Source organism: Chiroxiphia lanceolata, chromosome 4, assembly GCF_009829145.1.
Source record: "Chiroxiphia lanceolata isolate bChiLan1 chromosome 4, bChiLan1.pri, whole genome shotgun sequence".
NCBI lineage: Eukaryota > Metazoa > Chordata > Aves > Passeriformes > Pipridae > Chiroxiphia > Chiroxiphia lanceolata.
In genome coordinates this window covers 74,342,224-74,363,560 of record NC_045640.1, presented here as the reverse complement: position 1 = coordinate 74,363,560, position 21,337 = coordinate 74,342,224, and the positions used below count along the sequence as shown (strand labels likewise).

At 49.6% G+C, this 21,337-nt stretch overlaps 2 protein-coding genes across 8 annotated transcripts in view; one reads left to right on the top strand and one right to left on the bottom strand.

Moving 5' to 3' along the window:
• The first annotated feature begins 571 nt into the window (after positions 1-571).
• On the top strand, positions 572-20,620 carry LOC116785689 (16 kDa beta-galactoside-binding lectin). Of its 4 annotated transcripts, none has more exons than XR_004356629.1 (9): positions 572-800; positions 2,617-2,696; positions 2,834-3,005; positions 3,496-6,158; positions 8,834-8,883; positions 9,267-9,410; positions 11,496-13,879; positions 15,012-16,943; positions 17,334-20,615. XR_004356629.1 is itself a non-coding variant. In XM_032685654.1 (4 exons), exons 1-4 carry the CDS (start codon positions 792-794, stop codon positions 3,637-3,639), a joined length of 405 nt encoding a protein of 134 aa, XP_032541545.1. In that variant the 5' UTR covers positions 670-791; the 3' UTR covers positions 3,640-3,707. The 4 variants fall into 4 exon arrangements, 1 of the variants encoding a protein (XP_032541545.1); XR_004356628.1 differs by having other exon boundaries at positions 601-800; positions 3,496-4,670; positions 6,008-6,158; positions 15,012-20,608; XR_004356630.1 differs by lacking the exon at positions 8,834-8,883 and having other exon boundaries at positions 588-800; positions 15,012-20,620.
• The window catches only part of SHROOM3 (shroom family member 3), a 103,032-nt gene continuing 92,641 nt past the window's right edge, over positions 10,947-21,337 (bottom strand). For 2 of the 4 annotated variants that reach the window (XM_032685520.1, XM_032685522.1), the window contains 5 exons: positions 17,738-18,640; positions 16,216-16,716; positions 15,289-15,439; positions 12,543-12,815; positions 10,947-11,926 (listed from right to left, as the gene is read on the bottom strand). In XM_032685520.1, the coding sequence (XP_032541411.1) occupies positions 11,567-11,926; positions 12,543-12,815; positions 15,289-15,439; positions 16,216-16,716; positions 17,738-18,640 (2,188 nt within the window). In that variant the 3' untranslated portion in view covers positions 10,947-11,566. The remainder of the gene's footprint in view (positions 11,927-12,542; positions 12,816-15,288; positions 15,440-16,215; positions 16,717-17,737; positions 18,641-21,337) is intronic. The other 2 variants (XM_032685521.1, XM_032685523.1) reach the window with 2 other exon arrangements.

Genomic DNA, 21,337 nt, shown 5'->3' with positions numbered 1-21,337 from the left:
CTGGCTGGGAGAGCAGGCTCCTCTCCTGTCCTCTCTGCTGCACACTGGCCTGTCCTGCCTCTTCCTCAGCTAACAAAGCATTTCTCTTTTCCCTCTGGAGCCTTTTGCAACTGGAATGGAACCAGCGAGATCAGGCTACTTTTCAAAAGATGCAGCCTGAATTCTCACATGTGCTAGAGCCCCACACCACCAACATGAACTGTCAGGCACTTTTTAAATACCGACATGGAGTATACCAAACCCTTGAGTTTCATTTAACTGCAGGCAGTGATGATTTGTACCCGGGGGCTCCCGTCAGTCCAGGCCTTGCAGGCACGAGGCTGGGCTGGGAGAACACGTATCCACAGAGGCGCTCACTTTGCAGCAGTAACACGAGGACTCCAATCCTGATTTTAGACAGAGATCGCTTAACAAAAGCACCTCGCTGCTATCACAGAGCTGCACTCCGGCTCCTGGGATAGGAGCCAAGAGACACTGCATAGCAGCTAGGAGAGCTTACAGCGAGGATTTCCAGGATCACGCAGAAGCAAACAACCACTTAGCTCTTAAAATCATACACTTTCTGCCTGCAAAGGGCAGTATCGCTACAGATCTCCCGCTGTCCCCTTTAAATGGCTGGGAAGCTCCATCCCCGAACAGCTGCAATCGATCACCACCTTCGCCCCCCCCCCCTCCAATCATGTGATAGCCTGCCCGAGGGATTTAAGCTGCTGGAGCTCCGCGCTGCGTTACTCCGGCTTGTGGAGAAGGGGCTCGGGGGTGTCCTGCCTGGTGGGGCTGGTGTCTGCAGCATGGAGCAAGTGAGTGCCTTTTTTGGCTAGTGTGACACGCAGGACTAGGGCTGGGCTGCGTATGGGCTTTGGGCCTGGTGCCAGAGGTAGGAGGAGAAAAGAACGAGCTGAGAGGAAGTGCGAGGCTGATACATGGCTGTGGGAGGAACAGGGCTGACCAGCCGGTTTTCCTCTCCTCCTCGAGCATGTTATAAGTGGGAAAGCTGAGGAATGTTTATATCCTCAAGTAGTCTAAAGGTTTGGGTCTATTTGTAACTCTACAGTTTGAATTCTCTTTATACTTTTCTTTTTTTTTTCCCCCTTAAACTTGGTATTTTCCTTCTGGCAAAATGCCTTTTGGGTGCAGGGCTGGGTTAACTCCTATTGTAACAGGAGAGGAAAGCAGGCTGGCAGTGTATTCCAACCCACCCCTGCCCCCCCAGCTTTACTTTCCTCAAAAGACCCCCTGGGCGCTGAGTTCCAGCGCTGCACTAGAAGCAGAGCCAGAAGGCAGAGTTAGTGCCGTGGAGATAAGTGGTTTAGTGACTGGGGGGGGAACCTGACCTCGGCAGGCTGGGTGTGGGCAGAGCAGGCAGGAGGGCAACGACAGCTGGGGCTGGGTGGCAGTGCCCAAGTCAACTGGTTTGCAATTGCCTTCCCTACCTGAGCTGATGTGGTTAAGTGGAACTCGGCAACGTGGCTTCTGCAGCAGCTGGCAAAGCAGTGCCTGTACCCTGCTCTTGAATCCCTTCCTGCATTGGGTTTGCATGGCCACGCTTGGGTAGTGGCGGTGCTATAGGGGTGGCTTCTGTGAGCAGCTGCCAGAAGCTTCCCCCATGTCCGGCAGAGCCAATGCCAACTGGCTGCAGGAGGGACCTGCTGCTGGCCAAGGCCCAGCCCACCAGAGGTGGCAGTGATGCCTCCATGATAACACACTTAAGGAACAAAAGCTATGGCGCAGAAGGAATTGCACTCTGAGAAGAGAGGAGTGAGACTATGTGAGAGGAAGTGCCCTGCAGACACCCAGGTGAGTGAAGAAGGAAGGGGAGAGGTGCTCCAGGAGCCAGACCTGAGGTTCCCTTGCAGTCTGCAGTGAAGACCATGGTAAAGCAGCTGTGCCTTGCAGCCCATGGAGGTCTGTGGGGGGCAGAGATCCACGAGGAGACCAAGCTGGAGCAGGTGGATGTCCGAAAGAAGGCTTTGAACCTGTGGAATGGCCCCACAATGGAGCAGTTTGTGAAGAACTGTAGCCTATGGGAAGGACTCTTCTTGGAAAAGCTCATGGAGAGCTGTTGCCTGTGGGAAGGACTCCATGCTGGACCAGGGGAAGGACTTCTCTCCCTGAGCAGTGACAGAAAACAACCTGTGGTGAACTGACTGTAATCCCCATTCCTTGTCTCCCTGTGCCTCTGGTGGGGAGAGGAGGTAGAGCTTGGGAAGGAGGGAAGGGGGGGGGGGATGTGTTCTTAAGGTTTGTTTTACCTGTCATTATCCTGCTCTGATAATAATAAATTCAATTAATTTATGCAAGTCGAGTCTGTTTTGCCTCTGACAGTAATCCGTGAGTGACCTCTCCCTGTCCTTATCTCAACTCATGAAGCTTTTGTTGTGGAGGGGCATGATGGAACAGCTTTGGTGGGCACCTGACATGTAGCCAGGGTCAAGCCACTGGGCTCTGTGTCACCTTAGGGGAGTGGGAGATCCCTGTGGCAACTGGGCCTGACTCAACCCTCCCTCTAGCACAGAACTGGTGTCTGGGTCTGCCAGAGCTGCTTTGTGCCCTGGCCCAAGCAGGACTGGAAGCCTTGCCCTGGGACAGACTAACTCCTGTGGTTTGGCCCTGCAGGGACTGGTCGTTACTCAGCTGGACATCGAGCCTGGTGAGTGCATCAAGGTCAAAGGGAAGATCAAGTCTGATGCCAAAGGGTGAGTGAGGAAGATCATGGTGAATGAATTGATGTGGCACTGGGGTGCGAACAGAACTCCTGCTGTGTTCAGCTTGCCAGCACTGGGTAGCTGGAGCTGCTTCACGGGCACCTCCTTGGCACTGACTGTTTCCCCAGGTTTGCTGTGAATGTTGGGAAGGACAGCAACACCCTCATGCTGCATTTCAACCCTCGCTTTGACTGTCACGGGGACATCAACACCATCGTGTGCAATTCCAAGGAGGATGGCACGTGGGGTGAGGAGGACAGGAAGGCTGACTTTCCCTTCCAGCATGGTGACAAGATTGAGGTGAGGCCTGAGGGTGCACAAGGCCCTGGTACTAAGCACTGAAGGGCCAAGAGCACAGCTCTTTAATGCTGCCTATGCCTCTGTGGAGCAGAAGGAGCAGGCATGGAAAGGGAATAAGTAGCAGGGGAAGAGTCTTGCAGCTAAAGCCAATGAGCTGTCAAGCCAATGCCCCACAGCTCAGATGTGTTAAGTGCCCCACTCTGGCCTTCCTTTGCAAGCCACACAACTCAGAGCAGTTAAAACACTGCCCTGAGACTCAGGCTGGGTCTGTCTTATCCTGGAGCTGCAGAAACTTGGAGCTGACCTTGGGGCAGAGCACACCCCCTTCCTGCCCTCCATGCCTCTGCTGGGCAGGAGGAGGCTGAGCTAGTGAGCATGGCCTTGCACCAGCAGCCACCTCGCCTGTCCCACACCCAGACTGGAGTAGTGGGGAGTGAGGGAGGCCTGGGAGCTGTGATGTTTTAACCTTTCTCCTTGTGGCTCTCTACAGATGTGCATCTCCTTCGATCAAACTGAGGCCACGGTGAAGCTGCCTGAGGCAGAGTTCAAGTTCCCCAATCGGCTGGGCATGGAGAAAATTCAATACCTGGCTGTGGAGGGTGACTTCAAAGTCAAAGCCATTAAGTTCAGCTAACAGTTATAGCTTGGTTTGTTTTGTTTTCTGCCCCACACGTAGTGAAATAAACCCAAACTTGCAATGGCTGCTTCCTCTGCTGTTTCCTGCTCTAATCTGCTTGCTCCTGTGTGTGCTACAGGGGTGGGCAAGGAGGGGATATGTATCCAACCACGTGCCTCCTTACACTGTGGATTTGCAGGTGGTACTGATTTAGACACAAGCCAGGCAAAGCATGACTGACTGTGAGTAAAGCTGCCTTAGCAGTAGTTGCTCCCTTCACCTTGTTGGCTGCAGTAAGTGGTCCCTGTCTGGTTTCTAAAATCTGGGATTAGTCCAGCCAGGGAGGCTTAAACAGGGGTATGTGGGGTGTTCATTGAGCTATCTCTGACCAAGAAAAGCTGCTCCCATCTCCTTGCTGGGGATGAGGGACTGACAGGGAACATGAGGCATGGCTTGTGCTCTTGCCAATAGCTTTGCTTTCCAAGACCATGCTCAGCACTCGGGTGCACTGCAGGCTGGCACAAGCACACCTGAGAAGCAGAAAAGAGCGGGCGGGTCAGGCTGACTGCGCTTGCCAGGAAACAGATGTGGAGTGAAAGGTGAAGCCTGACAGAAAGCTTAGGTGTGAGGTTGTGAGAGGATCAGGTTCTCTGTGCTGCCTCATGAATTGAGGTCTTGACACAGAGACCCGGTATCAGGTACCATAAAGTCAGGGGCCGAGCAACATACCCGGTATGGGTGACAGGCCATGTGGCAGCCTGTGGGACAGTGTCTGTAATGCTGGACTGCTACACCCCAGGTGCAGCTTAAGGGCTGTACTGAGCTAGGTTACCACAGGTATTAAATCCTGAGTGCACCAAACAAATAACTGCAGTTAGGCAGATGAATAAAAAAGCTTAGTGAACAGCTTCCTGTGCTTACAAGCTTTCTGCTCATGCAATGCCTTGGAGTGTGTCTGCTACTGCTCCTTCCCAGCATCCTGCTACCCATGCTGACCCAGGAGAGAGCTGGAGCTGGGACTGATGTGGCATTTGAGGACCTGGTGGAAGGTAAAGTCCTATGTGCTGTGGGGAACTGGGAGCCTGGACAGGCTGCCCAGGTTTGGGGGCTGGCTCTGTGACTGACAGTGCTGCCCTGGTGCAGCTCAGTCACAATGGCCTGCACAGCTGAGACCTTCCTTAGCCAAATGCTGCTCCACTGCTGGAATGTGATCCCTGTTGGCTAATCCATCAGCAAGGCTGCATTTGCTGCTCCTTCAACAGCTGAGCAGTTGGGCCAGCTGCTTGGGTAGGGGCAATACAACACAGGGGAGGATTTGAGCCATTCCAGGCTTTTCATGGAGAGGCTGCAAGGCTGTTGCCCTCATGTCAGCAACACTGTCCTGACCTGTACTGCAGCAGCTGCCCAGAGCTGGGCACCCCCATGGGAGATGGCAGGAGCCTGGCCATGCTGCAGGACGGGCGTGGATAATGGTGTTCTTAATTCCTGTCCTGCATCTATTGCATTATTTATGGGATAGGCGGTTAGTTTTTAGAGGCTGGGATGTCTTTACTAGGAAAAGGATGAAGGAGGTCTTCCTGATGATTTGCCTTGTCCAGTAAGTCCTGAGATTGTTTCATTTTGCAGGGTGTGTGGGGTGGGGAGCTGGGGAAAAGAGGATAGTTTTTGTCTTGTTACATTACCTGGCTGCAGGTAGCTAAGTGCAGTGTACAGCACTGAAAAGGTATGAGGCCCTTATGTAGCTGAGGCACAGAGGAGCTCACAGCTGGTCTCTGTGTGTGCCTGCTCCTGCCTGCCCTGGTCAGGTGAGGTCTGTGTCTCAGAACTGACAAGAATAAAGCTAATCTCGTTTTTTTTGCCCTTAAGCTGGCAGTCCTGGTTGCCAGGTAGGCTGGCCCCAAGTGTTCCTGACTGCTGTGCTCAGGGTACAAACAGTGCCCTCAAGGGGGCTACCCCCCTCCTGGACTTTCCACAAGAATTAATTAGGCTTATCCTGCTTTTTAGAGCTGGCAGTTACCACTAAGGAGACCACAAAACAGTAGAAAGGGAAGGAAGGAAGCATCCCTTTGCCAGCACTTCCTGCTGCTTGAGTTTTGTTCTCCTGTGTCCCAGAGCTATAAATAATCCCGTTCCTCTAAGTGACACTGGGAAATGTAGAGTGCCCTGGCTGGCTCCTGGAGTGGTGACAAGACTTTCTCTCCTGCTGGAACGATTCAGAAAGCCAGAACAGTGTGCTGCAGGCAGAGAGAGGGACACAGTGAATGGGAAAGCAGGGAGCTGGAAGAACCACAGCATGGCCTAAGGATGCAGATTTTGGTATTTTGCCTTTTTTTTTTTTAAATTTAAATCCTGCATAGTGTGCAGTCACCACTGTATTTCCTTACAGCATCACAGCAAGGGAAATCAGACCTCGAGACCTCCTGAGAAGCAGCTGTGAGGCTTTGTGTTACAACATGGAGAGATTTAGTTGGGCATGAGGAAAAATGTCTGCAGTGGAGCAGCTGTCCAGGGAAGTGGTGGAGCCACCATGCCTGCAGGTACTTCAAAGAAGTGGAGGGACACTTGGGGACATGGTGGATTTAGTGGTGTTAGGTTAACTGTTGCACTTGATGTGAAGGGTCTTTTCTAATCTAAATGATTCTATCAATACAGATTAATTGATGTATGTTTTCACCTCCCACTAAAGGATAGGAGAACAAATAATGAACTGTTTAAAAAAAAAAAAAAGGTGAGTTTGGAAATGGTAGATAGGACAGGAGTTGAAATTTCATGCAGAACCTAGAAGAGCAGTGAGGGCTAAGACAGACCAGCAGCTTTGTCTTCTCAAAAAATAACTTCTCCCTGAGCGGTTCACATTAACTTCACTTGACAGAAATAGGCCATTTGAGTGACTCTGTGGCTACGTGAGCCTGCATGTGACACTGATTGTCACAGCCTCAAAAGACAGAGGGAGGACACTGCACCCAGAAATGGTGTGTGGAGTAAGTGTGTGCTGGGGAAGCTGAGGGGCACTCCAGGTTGAGGTGGGGCGTGGGAAACTAGCAAGGTCACTTCTCACAGAATTTACAAACAAAGTAGTGCATGACAATTTCCTCCAAACAAAACAAATACGAAATTAACTGACATTCACTGTACAAAGCGACAAGGTGACCAGGTCTGCAAGAGGTGACAGTTGTGTTCTTCCCTTGTCTTCTCCCCTCCTGCTCCCTCAGACCCAGTTTCAACATTTAGTAACCAAAAGCAACTTCATCACTCATTTTCAGAAAGTCATCCTCAAACTTTACACTGTGTTAGCTCATAACTGCCCCATTTTGGGGCAGCTCATAGGAAAGGGTAAGCACACAGTTCCCGTTTCCTGTGGCGTGATGGAGGTCTGGGCAGCACAAAACTGGATGCTACTGGAGTGGGATATCCTTGGGATCAGATAAGTACAAACTCTGTACCTATCCTGTCTGCTCCTCTGGACAGGAGCCAAGGGATAAGGGTAAGTTCTGCCACACTGAGACCCCCTCACATCCCCACGTGCTGGGGCCCTCCCTCCCCTTGGACACCCCTGTGGAAACCCAACACCCAAAGCACCTACTTAGCAACAATTTTGCTGTTTTCCCCCTTCAACCCTGACCCAGCTGCTCCATAGCAGGTCATGCTGTCCCATGAGGGAAAAAAAAAGGCATAAAAATACAAATTTACTCACCTTTTGCCACAGAATCAGGCTGAGGTGTGCGTCCTCCTGCAGTGCCTCAGGTGTGGGCTCCCCTCAGGCTGCCCCTGAGCACAGCTGTCCCTCGTTAATCCTGATTACCCCCAGGTGTTAGCCATAAAAACACCTGGAGGGGTGGGCAGGGAGCCCTGTGGTGACTTTTGGAGATTTGGGAGGGTTTCTGAGGTGTTGATGAGGGCTGGGTGCCGGGGGTGTCCTGGAGCCCCCTGCCACGCAGGGCTCCCCTCACAGCCCCCTAAGATGGCGGCGGGGGGCTCGAGGTGCCCCCGCCCTTCGTGAGGTAAAATGGTGCCAAGAAACCATCAGGGAGGGCCACGAGAAGCTTCTGCGCAGAGCCCCTTTCCTACCCCAAAACCACCCCCCACAGGAAGACCTTCTCGTCTTCCAATTTCATCCTCTCCAAACTGCCCTGGATACCTTTTATTAATCACAATTTTATTTTACCTCAGCAGAATTGCAACAATCTGTGCAAAAGCAGGTCCCTCATAGCAGCTTCCTCAGTATGTGGTCATGCTTTCACCAGCTCTTGCCTTCCTCAGCTGAATTATGTGATTGCTTTTTGTTGCTTGTTTGTTTTTTCTTTTGCATTTCAGTCCTCAAAATTAACTTAGTGCTGAAACAAATGAGAATTTAAAAAGTTACGGATGGCTTTTCTCATTTTGTTTTAAGCCTCCTTAGCAGAAGGGCATGGCCTTAGGCTGCAATCCGTAGAGGAAAATGCTTCCTGTTCACATGTACCCTATTTTCTCTTTGATGTAGGGGAGAATGAGCCCTTTTTCCTAATGCCAAAGCCCAAACCAGGCAGAGCTGTGCTGACATCCCCCTTAAGCCCCTCTGAGGGTGCTGAGCCTGGCTGGCTCTGTCTCCCCGACATCTTGAAACATGTACCAAGAAAGCAGATTTTTGCAAGGATTTTTGGCACTGAAGCACACCAAGCGGCACAAAAGCTGGTCACAAACACATTTAGTTGTGCAATACAAAGGATGATTGTTTAGCAACACATTGCTAGAAAAACCCTGTAAGGCACCAGAGGGGTATGACACTTAGTCTGTGTGCAGAGGCGCGAGCAGCAGTTCTGCAGGAACGCAGCCAAACCATAAAGCTGTGCCATGGTCAGCACACATCCCCTCTGCAGGGATAGAAAGGAATAAACAGCTCTTATGTAAACATTGGCTTGGTTGAATAAGGCATGGAGAAACCTGGGATGGGGTCTCTGCCTTAGTTTGCTCATGCTGATTTAAAGCAGGGGCTCTCTAATGAAATGCTTGCTCTGTTTCCTGTTTTGCAGATGACGAGTCACCACACCTTTTAATACTCAGGATTTGTGTGGAGTATGGAATGCTATCCAATTTGCTTTACTTGCTTTTCTTAATTACAAGCCTAAGCAATCACGACAGCAGTTGAGTTGTAAAGATGATGGATTAGGCCTGACACATAAACTGTTCTGGTGCTCTGCATTTGACCAATTTTTTATTTTTTTTTTTTTAATAGGTAACCTTCACAAAAGATCTTGTGTGTAAACTTGGAGCCCACAGAACCTGGTATGTAAACACTCTTTACTGGATTTGGTCTTGAGGAAAGCATCTGACATGAATTCCTTGTGACTATCAATTGCCCAAGGGCTCTGATTAAAAAAAAAGCCAATTTTAAGTTGGATGACTAGATTTTCTCAGCGCTTATATCACGTGGCACAGCAGAGCAGACCGTGGGTGCAGCATGTTGCTAAAAGCACATGGGTGTTGAGAGGGTTTAAAAGACCTGCTTTGACTGAAAACAATAATTTCAGGAATGTGGACTCAGGAAAAAGGCTGTGTTCCAACTGATATGTGAACATATAGTACAGTGAGGTTCCCAGTTGCTTCTGTACAAGATTTTGCTTGGAACTGGCATTGTATGTCAAATGCTACTGCTTTGTCCTTACTAGGGTTTTCCTCAAGCCACTGCAGAGAGACTGTGCTTTCCTACTGTGCCAGGCATCACCTGTGGCCAGCTGAGGGGGACTGTCACACGATCCTTCAACACTCCATGACTTTCCCGGAGATGGCTTTGGTCAAGGCACTTGAAACAGGTACCCTACACTGACTTGGGAAGGAGCCCCACCATCACCTATGGACAGAGGCCACCCAGGCAGGTCCCTGCAGCAGGGTGGGAAGTGGGGCATTCCACTCCAATATTTCAAATGGATGTTTTCAGACAGAAATAAGGCTCATTTTTAGCAAAGAAATGCTAACTGTTTGAGAACAGCGCTTGCTGTATTTGGTGTGCAGGCTTTCTCTCCTGCAGACACTTAAAGACAGGTTCAGATCTAAAAACCTCACACAGCCAGACCCAAAATGCAGATTTGTGTCAGTAAGTTTATAAGGACTGGACAGTAAGTGTAAAATTCTGTCCCTGGTATCCATGTGCCATGAAATAATTTCCTCACTCTGAGAAATGGGTTTCCATTATCCTCTAGTTTTATAACCAAAAGAGAAAAGCAAGGTGGGATAAAGAGCAATGAATATGTTCCCCTTTTTGCCAGAGGTACTGAAAAGTAAATCTTCAGGTTTGGCCAATGCTTAATTACCTTTAAATAAGCATCAAAATGTGCTGCTACAAACCTCAGCAAACCTTGCAGTTAAGAGAGTGACTTTTGAACAAAACTGGGTAAAGACAGTTTGTGCTTACCCCAGAAATATGGGCCTTAACACAATTTTCACCTGAAAATATAAGCTGTTATAAAAATGTCAGTGATTATCACTTGCCTCATTAGCTGATGCTTCTATGTACAATGGGAGCACAGTGTAGGATGGAAGGGAGGTTGCAAAAAAAAGAATCTGAATTAAAACAGCTTTTAAATCTAATAAAGTAAGGCGCAGTAGAGAGTAGGAATTCTTTTAGGGCAAATTAAATGTGTTGATTGGATTGAAACAGCGCCCCCCACTGTTTCCCTGAAACTTCACTCAAATAATTATTCCTGAGTGACCCTAAAGATACTTTTGCTTCTAGTTTTGCTTTGATTTGGCTATTAAGGCATAAATAGCAGTTCTGCTGCTTCAGGTTGTCATGAAATGCTGCGTGAGCCTGAACAATGTTCAAACTGAGAAGGAATGTACTGTACAGCAAGCTCTTGGGTGCACCACCATCATTTCATGTGCATCATTTCCGTGGGCAGGAAGAGAGTATTGGATTTCAAGTTAATGCTTCTTGTAGCTTGTAAAATAATTCCTGATGAAGTGTGTTCAACCAAACGAGGTATTGCTGTATGGAAAAAAAAAAGTCCTAGTGTACCTCATCCCCTCACAAAACCAGGCCTATAAATCCCGTCAGTAGAGATTCCTGACACATCTCAGGGAAACCCTTCAGGCTGCAACAGAAGCACGGATCACAGTTCTGATGATTCAAAACAAAGACAGAATTCCCTCCCTGTTCCTGCAGTGAGTTCCTTACTTCCGCCTAACTTGGACTCCTGAGATGCAGGCTGCCATAAAAGATGTTTAAACTCCAGATTCAGAGGATCACAAGATCCAGAAGAGGAAAGATTGTGTTTTCCTGGACAAAATCTCCTTCACAAGGCCACTTAGTGGTATATTTAGCATGTGTTGAAACAGGGTGAAGCTGCTTCTGGTAGCCCTTTATTATATTAAAAAACAACCACAACAATAGCAACAAAACCACGATGAGATGTTCCAAGCTACTGCATGACTATCTTTGGGGTTCCCTCTTTTTGTTAAGGTCTTCACAAAATACAAAATTAAATGTCTTTTTCTACGTACAGAACAAAGTAGAATCAAGTAACTGATTAGAGTATGTACAAAAACTTACACATTCTGTCTGGTTCTTTAAAAAATATAAATATCAATAATGTTCGGTAAAATGGGTTGGTTTTATTTTTAAGGCTTCATTCTTTTAGATCCTTCATTATTTAATGAGGTGCCAGGTAGGCAGGAAAGGGCAGGAAGAGAGGAGGTCATGTGTTTTATTAAAGGTCATGTGTTTAATTCTTGTGAGACTCTTGCTCATCTCTGGCAGGAGGAGATTTCCCTCCACATTGATTTAACTTTCCAGGAAGCAGAGGTGGAAGGAAAGGAAAACAAAACCTTTATTATTGCTATTTTTTTTTTCCTTCATTAAAATCTTGTTTTAAACCTGTCTCCTTTCATTGTCTTTGTAGAGAATCATCTGCCAAGTACTTGGATTAAACAGACTGGAGCAGGACTGTGTCCCAGGTCCACCTGGGACAGGTTAGAGTGAGGAAGAGGCTGCTGGAGGTGTTTTACCACCGACCCCCGCGGAGGTAGCAAGTGCTGCAGCCAGGGCAGCTGCTGCCGCTGCGTCCCTGGGTGTGAAGTCCGTGGGGAGGCTTTCCATGAGGCACTTGAGCTGCTCCTGGCCCAGTTTGATTTTATCGTCCAGCTCCCGCTGCTCGATGAGGAGTGCGGACTTCATCTTCACAAAGTGCTGGTAATCCTGGAGCTGCTCCTCCGAGAGGTAGTTGCCCAGGATCTCCAAGACCACCCGTTCCCGACGGTCAAGGTTTTCCTTGAGTTCCCGGGCGTCTTCGTGCTGGCCAGCCAGCAGCTTCCTCTTCTCGTTCAGCGAGCTCTGCACACACCAGAGAGAGCCCTTCAGCACCAGCAGCACCGAAATCCCTGCTCCCCCCCTCTTCCTCCCAGCACCACCTCCCTGGCTGGCTGCCAAGCTCCCAGACACCCAGTCAAAAGCCTGGGAGAGGAGGATGAATCCTTCATTATGGATTGAATGTGAATCCCACTGAATCGGACTCTGAATGTTCTAGTCAATGGGAGGCAGAAAGTGCTCTAAGGAAGTCTAAAACTTGCCTGAAAGCAACAACTACCAGGAAAACCTGGCTTTGCCTCTTCAAAAACCACCCGAAGAATGTTAAAATGTGGCTTTAACTGAGTGGGTTATTCCAGGAGGCACAGCACCATCCAAGCTCTCCTCTGGCCACGGGGCACAGACAGGCTGTCCCCAGCATGGCCCTTCTGCGGCGAGACAAAAGCCACAGGATCCCTGACATTTATACAGACCGGGATCAAGGTTCCCAGGGACAAACCCTGCATTTGCTACTGCTCATCCATAAGCTCCAGGACACCTGTGCTACCTTCCTGGCAGCCCTTGGAAGTCCTTGTAAGGTATGCTGTTGTGATGGCTGCTGCTGCCCCACATCCCAGTAAGGCCAGACACCACAGATACGTACCCGCTCCTCACTGTTGGCATTTTCCCCCAGACTACTCAGAACATTCTCCACACGGGCCAGGCGTCCCGAGAGGGAGAGCAAGAGGTTCACCACCTTATCCAGATCACCAATGAACATCTTGTACTTGTCAAACTCGTTGGGTTTGCACAGCGTGCTGATCAACAGCTCCACCTCCTCTCCGAGGGCGTTATTCATCTTAATGTCTGCGAGCAGGCCCTCCTTGGCTTCCTTCAGGATTTCCAGTTTGTGGGTCAAGCTCCCGATGAGCTCAGCCTGTCAGAGGGGAAACACATTGCTACCATCACCCTGACCACATGGATGACGACAACAGGAGGGTATGGCTGTGGTTCCTGAGGAGCAGGGTCATGTCAGCAACAGCTGACAAAGAAGATATTAAGGAGGAAACAGAGAGAACACTGGAATTCCTCATCTAGGACATAATCCAGGCAGCTGACTAGGTTGTGTGAACATGTATGTGCTCCATGAACATTTATAGAAGAGATCTCAGATTTGATGCACCATGTTCTGATACCCAGCTACCTACAGCTGAAAGATGTATGTTCTTTAAAACCTGCAAGTGAAAAGAGCTGCAGCCACATCTCGGGCATGTTCCCCACTCCCTGCCCCAGCTTGAAACGTCTTGAACTGGACAAAACAACTGCCTCCCACACAGGGACATCAACGAAGAGTTGTCACCAATGATGCTTTAAGTTTACTCAGTGTCTAAGCAAAGACACAGAGAGCACAAACCCATTCTAAGAAAAATGCTGGCAACTATTTCCCTGCCAAAGAAAAGGAGGCCCCCGGGCTTCAGTTACTCCACAAACAGCACTGCTACACATGTGCCCAAGATCCTAATTTCTGTTAGGATTTAGTGGAAAGACATATGCAAAAGCAAGTCTGTGGCCTGGGGCTCGCAATTCTTGCTTCCATTTACTCAGAACTGTGAGCAGGAAAAGCTCTTCCTACAAGGGGTGAGGATTTTCAGTGTCTCCAGCTTGTGCACTGCTGAGGCCCCGTTACCCGTGTGTTAATCTGCTGTGAAAATATTGCCTCACTGTCCTGTTTCCATCCAAACTGAGTGTCACTGCAGGCAGGAGACAGTCTGCTCCAGCAGAGGAAGGATCCTCAAACACTGGTGAGGCAGGGGGAATCACTGAGATGGCCCTGATGCCCACAGTGGCCTTTCGGTGGGGTCCCAAGGCTGGGCTGGCAGTGGGAAGCACACAGCAGTGTATGGCCAGGCACCACTAGATGGAACACTTGGCGTGCTTTGTCCTGTGGCTGCACTACAGCCTGCTCTCAGCTGCCACACACATGCAGAGGCTGAACAAAAGGTGAGGAATATTCCTTTAAAATAACCATCAGCTCCCCAGAATGACCACTAAGTCACTCCATTGGTGCAGGGTAGTTCTGGGGCAGAAGGAGCAAAGGTGGTACTAAATCGAAAGAAACTCCTTTCTGTGGATTCTCCCTTCAGCAGTGCCCAGAGACAAAGCCTAACACCTGTCCTTCCCAGGGGCTGTGATGCTGCTCCTCCCTGCTCCAGGAGCTTTACCCTCCAAAGCAGGAGGCAGGGACTGCTGGCAGTGACGTACCTTTGTTTGGAAAGCGGGGGAGCTGGAGGGGCCTGCAAAAAATACTTTTGTTTTTGTTAATCAGTGACTCTCCTGCAATCCCAAATGCCAGCCAACCTTTGCATGCTTACAGTGCAAATGAGCTTGGTTTAGCCACACGACCTCCCAGAGGAGCTGCTTCTCAGGTAACCCTTCTGAGAATGTTCTTGCACACAGACCATGAGCAAACACACCAGGCAGATTGTGCTGCCTGGGCCTAATCACTCCCATCTATTTCTGGTTTTCCATGCAAATGTAACCTTTGAGGCCTGGCTGTCCATGGCAGGCTCACAGGTACTTGCAAGCCTGTCAGACGCTTGCAGCATCTTCATCTTGTTTAGTCACTCCCAATTACTGTGGCTCTTTGGGATTTGGGAGCTAGGCAACATGTCTGTAATTACCAGGTAATTAATGTGAGACAGCCACAGGGGCAAATTAGAAGGCCCTGCAAAAGCCCTGGAAGGCAGGACACAGAAGCCTCCAGTGAGAACTGGAGGGGCTGTTCCACAGTGAAATGTAGCCTCAACGAGAGAGGAAAAGGTTTCCTCCCCTCCTGCCCTGCTCTCTTCCCTCCCAAGCCATCACATGGAGGTTGAACCACTGAGGTGCCTGTGGCTTTCAGTGGGTCAGAGAAACAAAGTGTGGGGGAAAAAGAGAAACCAATGTTTCTTCGGAAGCAATAAGTACAGACAGCAGGTGAAATGGATGAATTGGCTTAACTGAAGAGGAAAACCTTAGGGGAAAACCTCCTGCCCTCAGACAGTGCAGTCACTAGCTAAACTCTGTTCCTGTTTCAAACAGAACTGGCCTTGTTCAAGTTGTTTCACCTCTCCCTTTTCCTTCCTTGCTGCAGGACTGGGACTGCTCCTTACAGCCTGTACACCCAGCATTTGGCATGGGACAGCCCTGCCTCGGGGTGGTGCAAGATTTGTACTCAAGTTTGCAGTGACTACTCAGATCAACTCTCTTCATTCCATTTGGGTCACTCTAATGAAGCTTCACTGGTGGCCTAAACGCTCTCACGCAACTTGAGAGCTGCCAAAAGCTGCCAAATAGAAATGCACTTCACTGTAGGGCTTATTGTCATTTCAGGAATGTAAGCAGCCAATGGTGGTGTGTGCTGAATTTACCTTCTTCTCGTTGATGTCCAGCAGCTCCTCTTCCTCATCTACTTCTTCTGGCAAATCCTTGATTTTATTCAGTAGCTCTGCTTTGGGTGCTGAAACGCTGTAATAAGCAGGACAGGTGACCAGGGTGACAGGAGCTTCCTTTTCCTCTCTCCTACACCACAGTGAAGAAAAAGGAGGAGTTCAGTCCGAGCCTGACTTTTCCCCATGCCTAGATCCATGCTTTTCCAGGACTGCCCGTTTGGTACCTTCCCAGTGTTATTACCCACAAGGACAAGGCGGATTCCTGCCACCAGAGGGTGCGTGTCAGCTGCTGTCACAGCCCAGCACAGCCCCTGGGTTTAAAGGTGACTGGTTACAGCCCTGGACAGGCTTTACCTTGCTGGGGGTCAATCAGCACAGCTCGGCTAGAGGTGCCCAGACCGGCCATCCCACCTGGCATCGTGCAGCACAACTGATTCCTGGATGGTTCTCCAGCTGCCACTTGGCAGCTTCTATCTTAAAAAAACCCACACTGGAGGACTTGGGCTGACCTTGCAGTAAGAAGGTCCCCTCAAGCCTCCTTCCAAAATCTGGCCTCTCGTTATCTTTCTGCCTGCCATTATTTTCATCTGGATTTTACTGTCTGTTCCTGCACTTTGGACTGAATTGCTTCAGCTTGTAAAGGTTCAGAGAGCAAAATCAAGTAACATCTCCAGGGCTGGTTCATCTCCTCCCCTGTTACCAAGCTCAGCATTGCCTTCCACACAGCCCAGCTCATGAGAAAGGGTATTTGGAACTGCCCTGCCAGGCCCTGCACCTGGGAACTGCGAAACTTGCTCTCCACCAGAGCCCACCAGCAGAAATGCAGACACCTTGGGCACAGGTTGGCCTTAAAAGTGAGGGAGCAGGGAGTTGTGCCAGCCCTCATCCCGATCCCGCAGTGCTTACGTGTCTTCCCTGACAGCCGTCCTGCTGACTTGCTTCTGCGACATCTTCCTCTTCATGTTGTTCTCCTTCAGCAAGCTGGTTCCACTGGGGAAAATCCCTTCCATTAAGTCCATGGTAGTCTTCATTTTGGAATCTGGATCCAGGATATCTGCCAGAGACTTGTCTTTGTGGACAATTTCTTTTGCCAGAGCCTCTGACTTAATATCCTCTGGGGTCTTTTTCTTTGCCTTCACTGGAGGTGCTGTGCTGAGTATCCCGGAGTCCGGGCTGGTGTTTTCTGACTCTGGCTCTCTGGGGTCACCTTCAGGCTGAGTTATGGGCTGTGTATCAGTGCTTTGAGGCCCTTCAGAAGCAGCAGGTGAGTGGTGCTGCTGGTCCACAGCAGATGGAGATCTAGTCCTCTTTGCAGTTGGTGAGAGGGCCCAGTTCTTTTCACCGATACTGGTGCCCAACCCTGTGATCTCCCTCTCAGCCGGGGCTTTGGGAAAGCTTTTGAAGCTGCTATGGAAAGAAAAATTCTGTGAGATGAAGATAAACCTATGACCCAGGACCATTGTGAACACATGGCGAAGGCCTACAACAAGTAAGTTCTCCTTCTCTCTCATTTTTGTGTCTCACTTCTCATTCCAACACAGAAGGGCATGCAGTGTGAAGCTCCTGGCACCAGAAGCATTTCATCCCCCCAGTCTGGACACTGCTGGATTGTCTCTCCAACACAAAAAGAACCAGTGAGTAACAAGTCACTTTGTTTTCTGCTGACAGCTGGGGGACATTGTGTCCCCCTACCTGGGAGTGCCATCCTGAGCAGCCCCTACCCATTTGTCCTTGTCATGTTGGAAAAGCCAATCACTGCTACAGCCCTGGCCAGATTCTTCCTGGATGGAGATTAGAGCAGACCCCTGGGAGTGTGAAGCTGTGCTGAGTTAAACCAGCTGGGCACCTTGCCCAAAGTCCCATCCTTCAGGAGATTTGCCCTGTACAGCATGACTGTGACATACTTGTGTTGTCACTCCTTGGCAGATGGTCACTGTTTCATAACAGCATTGTTTTGTGCCAGGTCTAAAATGCATTCTGGGGGATTCTAACTGTTTGGATAAACCCATCATGGATTTTCACAGCTGTCTCTCAAAAACCAGTTACTGGAAGGAGTCAGCAGCCATTCCAGCTCCTCATGCTGGAGCAAGTCAGAAGCAACCCCACTGAAATCCGCAGGGAGAACCAGATCAGGAGACTTTCTCCTCCCTAACCTCCTTTCCTGGGGGTTATAGGGGAGCACCGCTAGTAGACATGTTGGTGACCCACTAAGCTTTGTGCCCTGGCCTGGCCACGTCGTTTGATGATGCTCTTGGCATCCAGGCAGTGAGTCTGTCTGTCCCTGTGCCCATACAGCAAACTCCCCACCCGGCTGGCAGCTGGGGGGGTCTCATGGCACGCGGGGTCATTGCCAGCTGTCTGAGCCCCACATATCTTACTGTATATGGCCCTGCACCGCCCCAGACGCCGCGTTCCAGCCCGCCCTTACCTCACACTGGCCTCCTCTGGGAGCCGGGGGGATTTGTCTCCAGCTGCCCCATTCTCCTCAAGTGCCATGGCTGGAGGGGGAGGTGGGAATTCCCCCGTGCCATTGGCAGAAGTGCAAGAGCTGAGCTCGGGAAGAGGACGGGAAGGTGGTGGTGGGGAGAAGGGCGGCTGGGAAGGCGCGACGAACACCTCATCGTCCCCCTCGTCCTGCAGCAAGGGCGGGGGCGTGAGCTGCAGCCCCGACTCCGAGATACGCAGCTGGGTGGTCCCCTGGGGAGAGGGAGTCTCCGGGTCGGAAGAAGTGCTGCTCTGTGTTGGCAGGGACTGCCACCTCTGGGACAGCTTGGGCCCAGCCACTGGAGGAGACACCACGGCCCTTGCAGAGCTGTTGTCCTTGACTGGAGGAGCCCACGCCGCTCTAGGGGGCAGGGATCTGTGGAGCAGCCCGGCCTTCCTTCTCCACGGCATTTCTTCCATGGGAGTCTCTGGGGATCTATCCTGCACGGCATCCAGGGGTTGTGGCTGGAGACTCCCGTTGCCCTCAGGGGGAAGAGCCTCTCGTTTGGCATGGTGCTGTCTCAGAGCCTGGCCCTCGCCTGTGCTCTGGAAGTCTGAGGGAGCCTGGGTGGGTGTGCTGGGGGAGGGCTGGCCAGATCCAGAAGGAGTAAGGTTAAGGAACAAGGGTTTAAAGCCTTGCTTTTGCTCAGGATAGTGACTCCTTGCCTCTGTTGGGGCTGGGAAAAATGCGGAAGTCCTGCTATCTGGCCTGGAAAGTTCTGAGAGCTTGTGGTTCTCTGTCAGAGTGGTGGACCCAGGGACAACGTCGCTGCTCCGGGGAGGGTGGGGATAGTAACTGGTGAATGCCAGTCTCTCTGAGAGGCTTCTTTCTTTCTTGCTGAAAGACCTAGAGACAGACCATGGTAAGATTAACAATTAATCAATGAGCAGGAAAAGCTCTCATGCACCTCCTTAATGAATCAATTATCAACCCTACCAGAGGCCAGTGTCTGGGGCCTGCTGGTCTAGGTGAGATGCAGCTGTGCTATGAAACTGGAAGTCAAATCCTGAGCCAGATCCATTTCCACTCACCATCTCCCATCATCCTCAGTGTGTGCTACAATACACACATGTGTAGCAGGCACCACAACACTAACTCAATGGAAAAAAATTTAGGAAAACCTAATGCCTGGCTTCCTTTCCAGCCTTGGTTTCAATTTGGTTTGTTACAGATGGGTCTAGTAGTAACTTCTGTAAGACAGATTATTTGACATTATCTACCATCAAACCCCATTCTCAATTGCTGGTAATTCTAAGCTCTACGAGCCAAAAATTCCCATAATGTTATCCGGCTCCTGTTGGAAAGGTGCCATTAAAATGATTCAACTGTCTCCAAGAACAAGGCGAGGCCAAAAAATGCACTATTTTGACTCCAGAGAAAATTAAAAAAAGCTCCTACAGCCTTGGAACTCTGTAAGAAAACAGAGCTCCCTCAGACAGGCAGGTGTGATGAACCCCAGAGCCAACACATTCCATCTGCGAGCGGATGTTAAGGCTGCAAAGCCAGTGGGGTGAGTTATTCCTTCCAGGTCTTTTAGGATGTTCTCAGGTGTGTCTGAGAAACAGTGTCTAGCCTTTGGAGCGAGGATCCTGCTCGGAATCCAGAGCCAAACCTACTTGCCTGTATGGCTGTTTAGCTGGAAAACAAACCGAGCAGTAATAGTGACACCAGCAGATGCAAGAAAAGATGGCCTGAAAACATGGGGCCGTGCCATAAACCAATAAAACACAATAAAGCTCGACTGCCAATATGTTTTCTGTTCTTGAGATGCATTGTTCAAACACTCCCAACACTGCCAATCTGTGATGCTGGAGACTTGAGCCCCTGATTTGTTCCCAGATATACTGGTACAAATTAAGAGTAACTCTGTCAAAAACGTGGGTTGTTCGGGCTTTATTCTGGTGTGACTGAGAATAGAATTTGGCAGCCTGTGCCTGGGGCTGGGGAAACTTCCCAGACAGGCTGCTCTTGGTATTGTCTGTGGTTCCTGGACAGTAGCAGTGTGTATTCTTTTCAGATGCTCAGTGTTCCTCAGGAACACCAGATGGCAATTCTCTAATTGAAAGATCTCTCCTACTGTGGAAGCAACTGTGGATTCTAAAACTGATGGAGCAACACCCGTTCCCAATATTGTGTGGCACCTGGGGAGCAGTGGGAGAGCACATGTGACTGGACCATGTGATTGCTGACCAAGGTTTTTTCCTAACTTCATCATCTGACGAGTTTTCTTCCTCCTCGAGCAAGAGCTGTGGTAGGGGTGGTACCATCTCCTCTGCAGCACATTAGGCAGCTGTGTCCCAAGGAAACCGAGAAACATAACCTGTACTGCCTGGTGTTGCCTCCATGCATGGAGAATGCTTCTCCTATCCTCATTCTATCTTTTGGGAAATCCAATTCTGAGTGAGAAAGGAAAGCAAGTCCCGTCTCCCAGCAGAAATGTGCTTGCGAAGCATGAGGGATGCCTGCGCAGCAGAAACGCCACAAAACTGCTAATAACCAATAATCTTTGTGCAGTGAAGCAGGAAAATGAGAAACCTGCATTTCGTGCCCCAATAAACTTGTTTTCAGTCTGGGTGTTCAATCCCATTACTTGGAAAATAGGTTGGGGAAAGAAAGAAATAAAAGGAAGCTGCAAGTAGTGATCGAGCAGCAGGATGAAATGCCATCTGCAGGAAAAACAGGGAGGTAGGAGCAAGTGAAACAGCTGCATTGTTGTTTTAGGAAAAAACATGGAAAAAAGTTATTCCAAATCACAGCAAATGGGCATGTTTTAAACAAACCTAAAAGGATGTGCCTGAAGGTAGACTGGGTCCCTTTAAAACAATATTATGTCTTCTTAGGGGGAAAAATGGCCAGAAGTAAGACCTGGCCAGAAGTAAGACCCAGCTAGAGTAGGAGCCTTCCTCTGCTTCCAGCTGTCACTGTGTGCCCCAGAGCTGTGTGGAGAAACCTTTGGAGAGAGCAGTGTTAACTCCCACTGTGAGCACAGAGCAGGCTGGTATTTTACTGCAAGTTTGTGAGGAACAGAGCTCCTTTGTGAACAATTCTTTTAGTCCCTCTTGATGGTTTTTACTGTAATGGGAGTTGGTTGTTTGGGCACTCAGGGCTTAGGGCAAACATCTATTTATTATTTAAATGTAAATACAGCACGATCAACTTCAGTTCTAGTTAACTTCAAAACAACCCATGGCTAAGTGGAGAGTTACGTAAGTCCTAAGACTATGAGTTTTGTGATTACACTTTTCTATTTTTAAAAGCATTTCTCTCTCCCCCTGTTGCTGAGCAAAACATCCTGCCTGCATGAAGGGAAGCAGCCTAAAGGCCAGCTCCCACTTCAGGAAGATGGGGGAAGTCTCCTGGTTTTAATCCATGCAAATGTTCCCTTGCTTTTGGGGAGGCAGCTGGAGAAAACCATCAAGGTATTTTTTCCTTCAGGACTCTTCAATTATGACGGCACGTGGATGTGAGTTCCAGCAGCAGATAAAACACATTTTGGAAGTTATGTAACTGGAAATTTGCTGCAGAAACGTGGCCCAAGATGAC

Excerpts from the sequence above, each read along its gene's own strand:
- LOC116785689 (XM_032685654.1), top strand. Across the intron at positions 2,697-2,833 it reads ATCAAGTCTGATGCCAAAGG|GTTTGCTGTGAATGTTGGGA; the intron begins GTGAGTGAGGAA and ends CTGTTTCCCCAG. Across the intron at positions 3,006-3,495 it reads AGCATGGTGACAAGATTGAG|ATGTGCATCTCCTTCGATCA; the intron begins GTGAGGCCTGAG and ends GGCTCTCTACAG.